This window comes from Oncorhynchus gorbuscha, linkage group LG14, assembly GCF_021184085.1.
Source record: "Oncorhynchus gorbuscha isolate QuinsamMale2020 ecotype Even-year linkage group LG14, OgorEven_v1.0, whole genome shotgun sequence".
NCBI lineage: Eukaryota > Metazoa > Chordata > Actinopteri > Salmoniformes > Salmonidae > Oncorhynchus > Oncorhynchus gorbuscha.
The window spans coordinates 22076500-22092681 of record NC_060186.1 but is presented as its reverse complement, the minus strand read 5'-3'; the positions used below and the strand labels follow the sequence as shown (position 1 = coordinate 22092681).

The window sequence follows — 16182 nt, the reverse complement described above, 5'->3', positions numbered from 1 at the left end:
CAGAACCTAGGAAAAACCTCTCAGAACCTAGGAAGAAACCTAGAGTGGAACCAGGCTATGAGGGGTGGCCAGTCCTCTTCTGGCTGTGCCGGGTGGGGATTATAACACAACATGGCCAAGATGTTCAAATGTTCATAGATGACCAGCATGGTCAAATAATAATAATCACAGTGGTTTTCGAGGGTGCAGCAAGTCAGCACCTCAGGAGTAAATGTCCATTGGCTTTTCATAGCCAATCATTCAGAGTATCTCTACCGCTCCTGCTGTCTCTAGATAGTTGAAACAGCAGGTCTGGGACTCGTAGCACGTCAGCTGAACAGGTCAGGGCTTCATAGCCGCAAGCAGAACAGTTGAAACTGGAGCAGCAGTACGGCCAGGTGGATTGGGGACAGCAATGAATCATCAGGCCAGGTAGTCCTGAGGCATGGTCCTAGGGCTCAGGTCCTCTGAGAGAAAGAAAGAAAGAAAGAAAGAACGAAAGAAAGAAAAAGAGAGAAAGAGAATTCGAGACAGCATACTTAAATTTACACAAGACAGGAGAAATACTCCAGATATAACAAACTAACCCTAGCCCCCCGACACATAAACTACTGCATCATAAATACTGGAGGCTGAGACAGGAGGGGTTAGGAGACACTGCGGCCCCGTCCGATGATTCCCCCGGACAGGGTCAAACAGGCAGGATATAACCCCACCCACTTTGCCAAAGCACAGCCCCCACACCACTAGAGGGATATCTTCAACCACCGACTTACCGTCCTGAGACAAGGCCGAGTATAGCCCACTAAGATCTCCGCCACTGCACAACCCACTCAACCCACTAGCCTTAGCACAATGCCTCGAAGTATATGGTAACTGCTAGCATCCTGTTTAGGTGTGTACATTTCTTTGTGTGTGTGTGTGTGTGCTAGTTTGTAAGAGAACAAATATCTGCCTCTACAGCCAGGCTTATTATTACACAGTCACAATGAGCTATGTAAATTCTCCTTCCGCCTGTGTTCTTCCAGATTATTAAAGCATAGCAGAACGGGCAAATTAAATTTAGCAGAGCTGTCATTGTCTGAGCTGACAGTGATGGAATGGCTGCAGTATGTGTGAGCGAGAGTGTATATATGTGCATTTTTTAATTGAACCTTTACTAGGCAAGACAGTTAAGAACAAATTCTTATTTACAATGACAGCCTAACCAGGGAACAGTGGGTTAACGGCAGATTTTGACTTTGTCAGCGCAGGGATTCGATCCAGCAATCTTTCGGTTACAGGCCCAACGCTTTAACCAGTAGGCTACCTGCCGCCCCAGGGTTGGATCGGCTGTGTGTCAGACAGGGACAGACAGGGACAGACAGACAGTAAACATGACAACTGCTGTACCTCACACTGCCAGCCAGTCAGCTAGGGGGGGATTCAACTGTAATGATGCAATCGAAGGAAATGTAACAGCATTGTTTTCTGTAACGGCAGTAGCTCCACCAACCCTCTCCTGTAACTCTCTTGTAAGTCATTAGAGGGAATGCCTGCGCCAGAAATGGCACCCTATTCCCTATATAGTGCACTACTTTTGACCAGAACCCTATGGGTACATTATATAGGGAATAGGATGCACCCTGTGTAGTCTTCTCTGGGGACTGAGATGAGATGGATGCCATTTTCTTTTTGAGCAGCTCAACAGGGTGATTGGCTATATGGTTGGCTGGACCGTAAGCCTGCTGATGGATGGTGTGTGTGTGTGTGTGTGCGTGTGTGTGTGTGACTGTAGGGTTTATGCTGTGTGTGTGTGTGTGTGTGTGTGTGTGTGTGTGTGTGTGTGTGTGTGTGTGTGTGTGTGTGTGTGTGTGTGTGTGTGTGTGTGTGTGTGTGTGTGTGTGTGTGTGTGTGTGTGTGTGTGTGTGTGTGTGTGTGTGTGTGTGTGTGTGACTGTAGGGTTTATGCTGTGTGTGTCACAGATCCCCCTGGTACTGATGCTCATTCTGTTCACCAGTTCGGGAGGTTTACGTCACCGGCTTTCTAGGCTTCACTGAACTGGATTCATTATCATCAACCCCAGGACTGTCTTGTCTGATTACACACACCTGGTTCCCATTTCCCCTGATTAGTATGTTATACAGTTGAAGTCGGAAGTTTACATACACTTAGGTTGGGGTCATTAAAACTCATTTTTCAACCACTCCAAAAAAATTGTTAATTAACAAACTATAGTTTTGGCAAGTCGGTTAGGACATCTACTTTGTGCATGACACAAGTCATTTTTCCGAAAACTGTTTACAGACAGATTATTTCACTTATAATTCACTGTATAACATTTCCAGTGGGTCAAAAGTTTACACACACTAAGTTGACTGTGCCTTTAAACAGCTTGGAAGATTCCAGAAAATGATGTCATGGCTTTAGAAGCTTCTGATAGGCTAATTGACATCATTTGAGTCAATTGGAGGTGTACCTGTGGATGTATTTCAAAGCCTACCTTCAAACCCAGTGCCTCTTTGCTTGACATCATGGGAAAATCAAAAGAAATCAGCCAAGACCTCAGAAAAACAATTGTAGACCTCCACAAGTCTGGTTCATCCTTGGGAGCAATTTCCAAACACCTGAAGGTACCACATTCATCTGTACAAACAATAGTACACAAGTATGAACACCATGGGACCACGCAGCCGTCATACCGCTCAGGAAGGAGACACGTTCTGTCTCCTAGAGATGAATGTACTTTTGTGGTGAAAAGTGCAAATCAATCCCAGAACAACAGCAAAGGACATTGTAAAGATACCTGAAAGGCCGCTAAGCAATGAAGAAGCCACTGCTCCAAAACCGCCATAGAAAAGCCAGGCTACTGTTTGCAACTGCACATGGGGACAAAAATCGTAGTTTTTTGGAGAAATGTCTTCTGGTCTGATGAAACAAAAATATAACCTTTTTCCGTAATGACCATTGTTATGTTTGGAGGAAAAAGGGGGAGGCTTGCAAGCCGAAGAACACCATCCCAACAATGAATGAAGCACGGGGTGGCAGCATCATGTTGTGGGGGTGGCAGCATCATGTTGTGGGGGTGCTTTGCTGCAGGAGGAACTAGTGCACTTCACTAGTCCCTCCACATCATGAGGTAGGAAAATGATGTGGATATATCGAAGCAACATCTCAAGAGGTTAAAGCTTGGTGGCAAATTGATCTTCCAAATAGACATTATCCCTAAGCATACTTCCAAAGTTGTGGCAAAATGGCTTAAGGACAACAAAGTCAAGGTATTAGAGTGGCCATCACAAAGCCCTGACCTCAATCACATAGAAGATTTGTGGGCAGAACTGAAAAAACGTGTGTGAGCAAGGAGGCCTACAATCCTGACTCAGTTACACCAGCTCTGTCAGGAGGAATAGGCCAAAATTCACCCAACTTATTGTGGGAAGCTTGTGGAAGGCTACCTGAAACATTTGACCCAAGTTAAACAATTTAAAGGCAATACTACCAAATACTAATTGAGTTTATGTAAACGTCTGACCCACTGGGAATGTGAAGAATGTGATGAAATAAAAGCTGAAATAAATCCTTCTCTACTCTTATTCTGACGTTTCACATTCTTAAAATAAAGTGTGATCCTAACAGACCGAAGACAAGGAGTTTCTACTCGGATTAAATGTCAGGAATTGTGAAGAAAATGCATTTGGCTAAGGTGTATGTCGACTTCCGACTTCCGACTTCAACTGTATATGTGCCCTCTGTTCCCTCTGTCTTTGTCGGTCATTGTTCCCATGTCCGTTGGTGGTGTGAGTACCTATACGTTGGTGGTGTGAGTACCTATACGTTGGTGGTGTGAGTACCTATACGTTGGTGGTGTGAGTACCTATACGTTGGTGGTGTGAGTACCTATACGTTGGTGGTGTGAGTACCTATACGTTGGTGCAGCTGTTATCCTGCGTATTGGCCCGTGTCGTTCAGCGAGGTTTACCCTCGCTCCTTTGTTTGGGCACAGCCCAGTGTTTTTGTATGCATGTTTGTTTTGGGTGTATTAAAAACCCCTATTGTGTATTCCTGCACCTGGCTCCAAAATCCGTTATACCTGCGGGACAGTGTGTCTGGGGCTTAGTAGCGATACAGTAGCTATCGCTCCAGCGTGTCAAGCCAAAGCCAGGATGGAATTCAGATCGAGTCTGATGGCTCAGCGCCTGTCCCCAGTGTTTCTTTACTGGCTTGGGTTATGTCAGAGGACTTCTTTGTTCATGTTATAAACTCTACGGCACTGGGAGCTCTTTCCGATAGGATAAGCTCACAGATCCTATTTGGGATAAACTGAGTCAGTTCCTCTACAGTCAGTGCCTATACCTGGTGGGATTACCTAGGAGTGGAGTGGATGGCTCTGGACCGTGGGGGAAGCAATACTTCGGATTTGAGTCCTGTCGATTTGAGTGGCTTTTAACTATTGGGACTGACTTCTATGATGGCTCCAGTGGGCCCACAATGTCCTTCTTAGTTGTTTGGTCTCTTGTGAAATCAGCCTCCGTCCCCTGTTACTGTAACTTTGACCGTATCCTTCATAGGGAATAACCAGGTGTGTGTGTGTGTGTGTCCTGCTCCTGCTAATGCATCACCTTCACGTGAGACTTGCCTGCTGTGTGGAAGCCGTTATAAAACTGAAATGGATTTCCTTCTCCTGAGCCTATTAATTCCACACAGACACGCGTATTGATTGAGGACTCTTGTTAATTCACCTAGCCCGGGCAAGTTTTTTATTTACAAATGTTTTGCTTTTTTAGCCCGAGGGCTTTGTACTGTGTAAAACGCTGAGTTAAAAGCTGAAAGAATTCAATAAAAATGAGTTGCTTCTGAAAATCCACCCTATTTTCCTTTTTTTTTTGCAGTTCCACTTTAATAACGTTGATGAAAATGGTGGAAAGGCATTGTGATAAATTAGAGATGTTCATGTTTATGCATCAAGGAGTTTGTGCTTTTCGCCTCTTTATGAGCTAATTATGCTAATGATGCTATCAGTTACATAAGCACATATTCGACTGCATTAGAAAGAAAGCGAGTTTTCCGTGTGTGTGCGCTTGTGTCAGTATGTGTGTGTCACTGTGTGTGCGCTCAACTGAATAAAACAACATGTGACAGATGTTTGTGTTTGTGTGAAAGCAGTGTGACCAAGGTCAGTGTTTTTTGTTCTCACCAAAATGCTATTATAATGTAATGTTATACATTTAGCATCTTTGCCAAATAGACACTTGGATGTTTCCACCCACCGTGTAGCTAACCGTCCATCTGTCTCTCTCCTCTCTCCCAGGTCTGGAGAAGGTTGGTCGGGACTCGAGCTACGAGCAGGAGGGGAAGGTGCAGTTTGTGATGGATGCCGTGTATGCTATGGCCCATGCCCTGCACCGGATGCACCGGGAACTCTGCTATGGATACCCAGGCCTGTGCCCAAAGATGGCCAACATCGACGGCAAGGAACTACTCAGCCATATCAGAGCTGTCAACTTTAATGGTAAGTAGAGCACGGGCGCACGCGTGCAGACACGCACGCACACACACACACACACACACACACTTCTCAGCCATATCCACAACATCAGCATCAACAGCATCAACGAGCCACACACCACTCCCTCATCAAAAGCCACCGTATACATGCCTCCTTTTGCTCTCCCCCCACTCCTTATCAGAGGACATCTTGAACATTCATTAAGCTTTGACTACAGGGTAGTTTATGAAGTAGTTAGTGAAATGATTGACGTTTTGCCCCGTTTTCTTTCCCCCCTAGTGTCCTCCATGAGCCATGATCCATCCTCTCTGAGAGCAGTCCTCCCACAGAGTGCGTAGGGTTACCCATTCTGTTCCTCCTCAGTGATACTTCCCTTTACTGGCTCTCACTGAAATGGTTCATACTACTAATACTCTCTTCATATTTCTCTGCTAATTATCTTAACTTATCCTGCTTCCTTTTCCTGCTAATGGCCATGCAATCTATTTTGTGCCTTATTATGTGTGCTTAATATTCTATACAGGGCATTCGGAAAGTATTCAGGCCGCTTGACTTTTTCCACAGTTTGTTACGGTACAGCCTTATTCTGAAATAGATTCAATTGTCCCCCCCCCCCACATCCATCTACACACAATACCCCATAATGACATCACAATATCCCATAATGACAAAGAAAAACTGGTTTAGACATTTTTGCTGAAGCACCTTTGGCAGCAATTACAGCTTTAAGTGTTCTTGGGTGTGACGCTACAAGCTTGGAACACCTGTATTTGGGGAGTTTCTCCCGTTCTTCTCTGCAGATCCTCTCAAGCTCTGTCAGGTTGGATGTGGAGTGTTGCTACACAGTTATTTTTTTTTGGTCTCTCCAGAGATGTTAGATCGGATTTAAGTCCGGGCTCTGGCTGTGCCACTCAAGGACCTTCAGAGACTTGTCCTGAAGCCACTCCTGCGTTGTCTTGGCTGTGTGCTTAGGGTCGTTGTCCTGTTTGAAAGTGAACCTTCGCCTCAGTCTGAGGTCCTGAGCGCTCTGGAGCAGGTTTTCATCAAGGATCTCTCTGTACCTTGCTGTTAATCTCTCAATCCCTGCCGCTGAAAAACATCCCCACAGCATGATGCTGCCACCGCCATGCTTCACCTAAGGGATGTTGCCAGGTTTCCTCCAGATGTGACGCTTGGCATTCAGTCAAAAGTGTTCAATCTTGGTTTCAGCAGACCAGGTTTCAACAGACCAGAGAATCTTGTTCATCATGGTCTGAGTTTCCTTTAGGTGCATTTTGGCAAACTCCGCGTGGGCTGTCATGTGCTTTTTACTGAGGAGTGTTTTTTTTTCTGGCCACTCTAACATAAAGGACTGATAGGTGGAGTGCTGCAGAGATGGTTGTCCTTCTGGAAGGTTCTCCCATCCCCACAGAGGAACTCTGGAGCTCTGTCATAGTGACCATCGGGTTCTTGGTCACCTCCCTGACCAAGGCCCTTCTCCCCCGATTGCTCAGTTTGGCCAGGCGTCAGCTCTAGGATGAGTCTTGGCGGTTCCAAACTACTTCAATTTAAGACCAAACTGCTCAGTTTCGCCAGACCCAGCTCAGTCCAGGCGGTTCCAAACTACTTCAATTTAAGAATGATGGAGGCCATTGTGTTCTTGGGGACCTTCAATGCTGCACAAAGTGTTCGGTACCCTTTCCCAGATCTGTGCCTTGACACAATGCCATCTCGGAGCTCTATGGACAATTCCTTTGACCTCATGTCTTGGTTTTTTGCTCTGACATGCACTGTCAACTGTGGGACTTTATATAGACAGGTGTGTGACTTTCCAAATCATGAGAAATCAATTGAATTTACCACAGGTGGGCTCCAATCAAGTTGTAGAAGCATCTCAAGGATTATCAATGGAAACATGATGCATCTGAGCTCAATTTCAAGTCTCATAGCACAAAGGGTCTGAATAATAAAATTAAATGTTTTTTGCTTTGCCATTATGGGGTGTTGTGTGTAAGTTGATGAGCAAAATATTAATTGAATCAATTTTACAATAAGGCTGTAACGTAAGAAAATATGGAAAATACTGAAGGGGTCTGAATACTTTCCGAATGCACTGTACATTATGTAGTTGAGCTATTTAACTAGAGGTGCCATTGGGTATCCATCCCCTTCTCCTAACATAGTTACAACACTTTGTGCTTGCTGCAGATGGTAAACAACTTGGAGCTTGACTTGAGACTCCAGTAATGCTTTTGTTTTTATGAGTGGTGTGCTTATTTGACTGTTTTGTTCCTCTCGGGCCCCTGAAGAGCATACTGTAAGTAGGCGGTACATCTCCCACTAAATAACATTAGACAGTTCATTTGAATATGTATTTTCTGCTTTTTTTTTGGTTATGGTATTATTTATTCATCTCTCCGCCTGCTCATTTGTTGTGTTTCCATTCAACTCCCGTGATTTGCATAATTTGTGATGATCGATCCAAAATGAATTGCGTCCACGAGGCAGTTTTAAGACTGTAAGTGCATCAGGTCAAAATTGTATTCATACAGTGGCATTGTCGTCCAATCACAAACACTGAACAAAACTTTACCACTCCAGTGGCTTCAGCAAAATCCACATGGATTGAATACAAATGAAATATTGTAAATACTGTAGCATCCATAGTCATACTGAAGAAAAGTATAAACGTAACATGTAAACTGTTGGTCCCATGTTTCATGAGCTGAAATAAAAGATCCCTGAAATGTTCCATATGCACAAAAAGCTCATTTAATAAACACAAAGATAAACATAAAAAATGTATTTCTCTCAAATGTTCTGCACTAATGTGTTTACATCCCTGTTAGTAAGCATTTATCCTTTGCCAAGATAATCAATCCACCTCACAGGTGTGGCATGTCAAGAAGCTGATTAAACAGCATGATCATTACACAGGTGCACCTTGTACAGGGGACAATACAAGGCCACTCTAAAATGAGCAGTTTTGTCACACAACACAATGCCACAGATGTCTCAAGTTTTGAGGGAGCGTGCAATTGGCATGCTGACGACAGGAATGTCCAACAGAGCTGTTGCCAGAGAACTGAATGTTAATTTCTCTACCATAAGCCGCCTCCAACGTTGTTTTAGAGAATATGGCAGTACGTCCAACCGGACTCACAACCTCAGGCAATGTGTAACCAAGCTTCATCTGGCCAGCTACCCAGATAGCTGACGAAACTGAGGAGTATTTCTCTCTTTAATAAAGCCCTTTCATGGGGGAATACTAATTCTGATTCGCTGGGCCAGCTCCCCAGCGTGTGGTCCTGGCTCCCAAGTGGGTGGCCCTATGCCCTCCCAAGCATAACCATGGCTGCGCCCATGCCCAGTCATGTGAAATCCATATATTTCATAGAAATAGAAATCCATAAGCTATTGGGCTGATAAACACAAGGTTACAGGTTCAAGTCCTTCTATGGCCATTCTAGCCCTGATGACTACTAAACACACAGCTAACATAGTACTTCACCACCATTTTACACAGTAACCTCCTTTAATAGAGCTAAATGTCACTGCCCACTTGACTGAGATGAATGTCGAAGGCCACGGAGCAGAGAGCAAGGCCTGACAAACTGCACTTTACCAGACTATTTACTAGAGATCAGTAAATCTTCTTCCTATTGACTGCTGCTGGTTTTTCGATGCCGAGAGGCCACAAGATGAATTTCTGTAGGGCTGTTGACGTTGTTTACATCTAGTATCTCGTCTTCAACAGGCCCGGGGCTACTCGACAGGATGCTTTCAAGCTAACTACACAGAGAAGCAGCCTGTTGTGTTGGTATCGATTTCTGCCCCTCTGGAGTTGAACAGGAGGTTAATAGTAATGATACCAGAGGAGTGAATGTGTTTTCTGCTGGCGACTGATGTAGATAATGTTGTAGACGAATGTTGTTTTGTGTTGTTCAGCAACAGCCTCTTATACTACATCATGTCTGGCATAGCAAGTTTCCGGATGTTATTGAATAAAGATCGGTGTGTGTGTGTGTGTGCGTGTGTGCGCGTGTGTGTGCGTGTGTGTGTGTGTGTGTGTGTGTGTGTGTGTGTGTGTGTGTGTGTGTGTGTGTGTGTGTGTGTGTGTGTGTGTGTGTGTGTGTGTGTGTGTGTGTGTGTGTGTGTGTGTGTGTGTGTGAGCGACGGACGACGAGAAAGTTTAATTCAGTGTGCGTCAGTAGAAGCACACTTCTATTCCTTGCTATAATTTAGTGCGGAGCTCATCTGCACCCGTTAGGAGGGCATTGAGTCGGACCATCCACAGTGCCCTTGACATGGCCGCAGCAGGGGCCAGGGATCCATACCAATCAAATGCAACTTAGAGGAGCTGTGCTGATCCGATAGGCCCGATCCCCCTGCTTACCGTCACAGGCGGAAAATCAATCCAGCGAGAGGAAGAGCCTAATTCAGTAGTGAGGTTTCAGAACGATCTAGGGAAAACACACCAGGCGTGGAGATATCTCATGCAGACACACACACATTGGCCGGTGCACGTATTAATGATCCTTCCTCACCGAACCCTGCAGAAGATCTAACCTTTCTCAGCAGCATGAGATTGGACACTTGGATGACCCCTCCACTGACCCCCAGTGTGTGTGTGTGTGTGTGTGTGTGTATCCCTCCCCCCTCCAGTGTTCAGGTGTTATCGATGTGCTCTCTGACTCCGACAGAAACTCATGCTGATGGAGAGAAGAGAGGACCTTCCTGCTCGCGCACTTCCTAGCGCTATCCCTCCCTCTCCTCCCTTCCCTCTCTCTGCCCCTCTCCCACTCTCCTTTATCTTCTCATTATCTCTCATTCCCCGTCTCTTTTTTCTCTCTCCTTTTCTCCCGTCTCCTTACCTATCTCTCTTGCTTTCACTCTCACTCACACACACACCCAGACACACATGCACACCCAGATGGTGGTGCATTGCAGATCCAGGGGGAAGGAAGACAATAAGGAACCGTACCTGTAGCAGCAATCACACGCTACATCGTGCGGACTGCATCTGATACCGGTTCTCCTGTTCTGTTCAGCTTGAGTCTCTCCACCCTACACCCCACAGTCATCTGAAGGACATTCTGGTTCTGTCTCAAATGGTACCCTGTTCTCTATATGGTGCATTCCCTACAGAGTAGTGCACACTTAGGGAATAGGGGGTCGTTCAGGAGGCATGGTTTGTCTCATGTCGAGCACCCACTTATTATGCAGCCCACTTCAGACGTTGTGGTATCGCTTGATTCTATCCAGAGGCCATTGAATGACTTTGCTTGGTTTTATTCAAACGTGTAAGTTTGCTGCGGATATTTCCTATTTTCTTAGTCCAAAAACATGATGCTTCAGATTTGGCTCAACGTCGATGATGTTTTCCTTGTTGTGTTGCTCTTCTCTCTTTCTCTCTCCTTTTCGCCCCGGTCATCAGTCATCAGTCATCACCATGGAGGGATTGACTCGGAATGCAAGCAAGATATCAAACAGACTAGTGTCTCTTTCATCCTCTCAACTCAGACTGAGTGCCTCTCTTATCTAGAAAGCGTCGTGTTCCGTGGTTGCCTACCAACAACATCCCCTCTAGTACTGTAAGTCATTGTGACAACGCTCTGCGAAGTAACACATTTAGGGACTGTTATTGGCCCGAGAAAATCTCATTTCAGTTGCTGTCGGGCTGTTGTGATTCAGTTTTCAATGAGCAGCTGAAGTGAATGTAGAAAAATAGCCACAACAAGTCTTTGAACACTTTGTAGGACAGATATCAAAAGACATCTTTACATTTAAATGTGTCCCACCATTTCTGCTCTGATGAATAGGATAGTCTTGGCCAACGTCCCAAATGGCACAATATAGTGCACCTACAGGCCCTGGTCAAAAGGACCTGGTCTACATTGTGTTATTTAGTTTCTGTTTAATTTAATAAACTATAACTGACTAACATTGGAATTGGAGTTGATTCCAAGGCGATCCATAAAAGACCGTAAATACACAACTTGAAGCAACCACATATTTCGCCATGAAGCACGTTCTGATTGGCCAGTGAGAGGCCACGCCTCGACACACCCACCCGCTTGTTTATTCATCAAAACACATCCCTTTCGCGCCAACGCCAGCAAGGGCGCCGATAATTGTGATGGTGAAAATAGCTCAAATATTTCTGACACAAACCCTGGACCTACAGCGCTCCCACCTGCGCTTAGATTTACCATTCTGTTAGGTTTGTTAGAACAGAGCCCAGAGTGGTGTGACATGAAACATAGTGCCTCCCACTACGCAGGTCACCTCCATTGTCCTCCATGAATCCTCGGGCGGTCTAATGAAAAGCTTGATAAGGTCTTCACTCTTCACCGTCAATGTTCATCTCTTCGCTTTTATTCCTGAAAATATTTCCAAGGTCCCCTCCTTTTCAGTCTATGAGAAACCTTAATTGTAGTTCCGTGCGTGGGAAGGAAGGAATACAGCCTGTACTTTCACTTTCACACCGGGGTAAAACTTTGACAGAATACATTCAACTAAAACGGCAAAACCTTTTAGAGAATATACTCTTTTTATTTTTTATTTTTTAGATAATGGAACTTTTCAGAAAATCTCCCCAAAACCTCCAATGGATGGACGGAGAGCTAGAAGCGTGTATTTTTTCTTCTTCTCTTCCCTTTTCTTCTCTGCACTTCATTGTTGTCTGTCAAATGAGTCATAGGGGTACAAGCAGAGAGCTTTCATCCGTGTTCAGTGTTGAACATCAAGCCAAAATCATCTCTATTGTTCCCGGCTCCAGTATGTCTGTCTGTAGAGCGTGGTTGAATGGCATTGATGTGTCCTTATGATCATTTATTAACTACCCTGTCCCCTGACAGTGTGGAGTGAGAATCCCCCGCTTTAGCAAGGAAAGAAAACATACACAAAGGACTGCTACACTTCCGCTTTAGAACACTGGTGAGGATATTGACTGTATTGATCCAACTGCAACCCTCATGGTAGTGCTACGTTCATTGAAACTGGAAATTCACAATGTAGCGGGTCTCAGTCTCAGCGTCCTGTATAACAGTATTTTTTTATCCTCATCCACAAAAGCACAGGACGCTGGACAAAGAACTTGGGCAGAGAAATAGAACAATATCCACTCATTTTTTCCTGCCCTAACAAAAAGTTATTTATTGAGCTACAGTGCAGTAGTGGCAGCTCCTATATTTCGACCATATTGTGGTCTTGGTCGGGGCCACCCTACACGAGGCTCTCCAGTACCCTTCTATGGAGAGGGCAGAAGAGCCAAAACCAATTAGGCCCTGAGACGTGGAGCCGTGGAGTCAGTGTGTGTGTGTGCATGTGTGTGCATGTGTGTGCATGTGTGTGTGTGTGTGTGTGCGTAGAGCCGCGAGGAAAGGAAAGGATACGGCCATGCTGGAAAGAGCTATCTCATTACAGCCCGTCTTCACAGGGCCAGCTGCTCTAGCTCTGACTGCTCAGGACAAGATGGACGCCTTCTCTACGGGAACCAGCCCGGGCTAACTAGCGAGGAATAATGGCTAGATGATGATCTTGACCCTAGCATGACTGCTATGCAGCCAGTTAGAGGGAAGAGAGAGGGGGATGGAGAGAGTAAGAAGAGGGATATACAATGCTGTGTGTAAGGTTTTTAGGACCTGTAGGCGAAATTAAATACAATCTAAATCGTATTCATATATAAGCTTCACATCACCTCGGATCTCAGTGTTATTATGTTTATGGTCTGCAGGAAAACCGAGCAGAGCGTGTTTAGTTGAGAGAGAGAGAGAGAGAATCAAATTTTATTTGTCACATACACATGGTTAGCAGATGTGAATGCGAGTGTAGCGAAATGCTTGTGCCTCTAGTTCCGACAATACAGTAATAACCAACGAGTAATCTAACCTAACAATTCCACAACTACTACCTTATACACGCAAGTGTAAAGGGATAAAGAATATGTACATAAAGATATATGAATGAGTGATGGTCCAGAACGGCATAGGCAAGATGCAGTAGATGGTATAGAGTACAGTATTGTCATGACGTTGGCCTCTTTGAGTATAACAACCCCTCTCCCTACCTCCCCCCTTCCCTCCTTCAACTAGGCTGCTGTGGTCAGAGATCGTAAATTCCTGAGAAGACCTCATGGACACACAGTTATAGAGTCGTTTTTCATGGAGACAAAGGAAATCCTTCCACCTCACAGAACTTGAGGTACGAACAAATTTCGGAGAAAGTGTAAAAGATCGGTGAAGAATCCAGCTACGAACTGGTCCGTTTGTCACAACTTGGGAACGTCATAGGAGACGGTATGGCCACATTACCATAACGCTGTTTTTTAATAGCCTCAGATATGAGGTTTACATCTAATTGTTGTATAAGATGAATGAGTGAGTATGATACTGTTTAGACAATTTTACAATATGATTTTGGACTGTTTAATGAAGGAAAACTCAAAAAGGGAATTGGATTTGAACTAAATCAGAGGACCGCCCCTGAACCCAGTTAGGGTCAGACATCCTGGGACAGCCCTTTTCTGCCATTCCGAATAAAACCCAACTTTCTCCATTGGGAGGGGGACAAAGGTTGTAGACCATTGCTGAATCTTTTAATCATACCACATGGTTAAACTCTTAGTCTGCAGCTAGGAATTCAGTATCATTGAGCGCAAAGAACGACAACTGCCGAAACATCCGTTCTATAACGAATGTCACTTTGAGCTATCCCCTCTAACCGAGAGAGAGAGAGGGAGAGAAATGGACAATTCTACAAAAGACACAAACTTTTCACCAGCGATCAAGACGACACACTGAGCGTAAATATATATATTGATTGCAATTGTTCCCGAATGAGTGAGCGTTCATGTGTAAAGGATTAGCATTTTAATTGTTATAATTACCTCTGTAGTGACTGACTTCTTAGTCAACCCCCCTTTGTCTAAGAAGCCGCCATGCCGGTTCATTCTCCTATAATTTCATGTAACCACATTTACCATGTTTGTTTGTTTATGCATTTCCATGAATGACTTAGCTAGTAATAAATAAATGATTTAAGACAATTGATGTAAGGATGACTCATAGTGAAGACTGGGTTCGTGCAGATAACCAACCATTTATGACGTTTGGAATGAGACTAATGTGAGGTAAAATAAACAAATCATTCATCAGAAGACTATTGATCAGGTATGAACATGTCTGAAAGGTTATATTGGGATATTATAACTTTGTAATCTGAATACTTTCCTTGGTGCCCCGACTTCCTAGTTAATTACAGTTACATAATTATTCAGTTTAATCGAGTAACACTAATTACGGGAATCATTGATAAAAACCAAGTCTTCAATTTAATGATAGTAAAGACATGGCAGTAAATACATATGAGATGAGTAATGTAGGGTATATAAACATAAAGTGGCATAGTTTAAAGTGGCTAGTGATACATGTATTACATAAAGATGGCAAGAGTATAGAGTACAGTATATGCATATGAGATGAGTAATGTAGGGTATGAAAACATTATATTAAGTAGCATTGTTTAATGTGGCTAGTTATATATTTTTACATCAATTTCCATTATTAAAGTGGCTGGAGTTGAGTCAGTATGTTGGCAGCAGCCACTCAATGTTAGTGGTGGCTGTTTAACAGTCTGATTTCCTTGAGATAGAAGCTGTTTTTCATTCTCTCGGTCCCTGCTTTGATGCACCTGTATTGACCTCGCCTTCTGGATGATAGCGTCTGCTAAATGACTTAAATGTAAATGTAATAGCAGGGTGAACAGGCAGTGGCCCGGGTGGTTGTTGTCCTTGATGATCTTTATGGCCTTCCTGTGACATCGGGTGGTGTAGGTGTCCTGGAGGGCAGATAGTTTGCCCCCGGTGATCCGTTGTACCCTCTGGAGAGCCTTACGGATGTGGGCGGAGTAGTTGCCGTACCAGGCGGTGATACAGCCCGACAGGATGCATCTGTAGAAGTTTGTGAGTGCTTTTGGTGACAAGCCCAATTTCCTCAGCCTCCTGAGGTTCAAGAGGCGCTGCTGCGCCTTCTTCACAATGCTGTCTGTGTAGGTGGACCAATTCAGTTTGTTCGTGATGTGTACGCCCAGGAACTTAAAACTTACTACCCTCTCCACTACTGTCCCGTCGATGTGGATAGGGGGGTGCTCCCTCTGCTGTTTCCTGAAGTCCACAATCATCTCCTTTGTTTTGTTGACATTGAGTGTGAGGTTATTTTCCTGACACCACACTCAGAGGGCCCTCACCTCCTCCCTGTAGGTTGTCTCATCATTGTTGGTAATCAAGTCTACCACTGTGGGGCCCCAGTGTTGAGGATCAGCGGGGTGGAGATGTTGTTACCTAACGTCACCACCTGGGGGGGCGGCCCGTCAGGAAGTCCAGTACCCAGTTGCACAGGACGGGTTCGAGACCCAGGGTCTCGAGCTTGAAGACGAGTTTTGAGGGTACTATGGTGTAGTCGATGAACAGCATTCTCACATAGGTATTCCTCTTGTCCAGATGGGTTAGGGCAGTGTGTAGTGTGGTTACGATTGCGTCGTCTGTGGACCTATTGGGGCGGTAAGCAAATTGGAGTGGGTCTAGGGTGTCAGGTAGGGTGGAGGTGATATGGTCCTTGACTTGTCCCTCAAAGCACTTCATGATGTCGGAAGTGAGTGCTACGGGGCGGTAGTAGTTTAGCTCAGTTACCTTAGCTTTCTTAGGAACAGGAACAATGGTGGCCCTCTTGAAGCATGCG

The 16182-nt window shown here is 44.8% G+C and overlaps 1 protein-coding gene across 3 annotated transcripts in view; it reads left to right on the top strand.

The window, feature by feature from the left end:
• LOC123994629 (metabotropic glutamate receptor 8-like) overlaps positions 1-16182 on the top strand; it is a 1038970-nt gene that overhangs the window by 301698 nt on the left and 721090 nt on the right. For 2 of the 3 annotated variants that reach the window (XM_046297463.1, XM_046297464.1), the window contains exon 7: positions 5267-5467. In XM_046297463.1, coding sequence (XP_046153419.1) covers positions 5267-5467 — 201 coding nt within the window. Of the gene's footprint in view, positions 1-5266; positions 5468-5743; positions 5896-16182 lie in introns of those variants that run through there. The other variant, XM_046297465.1, reaches the window with a different exon arrangement.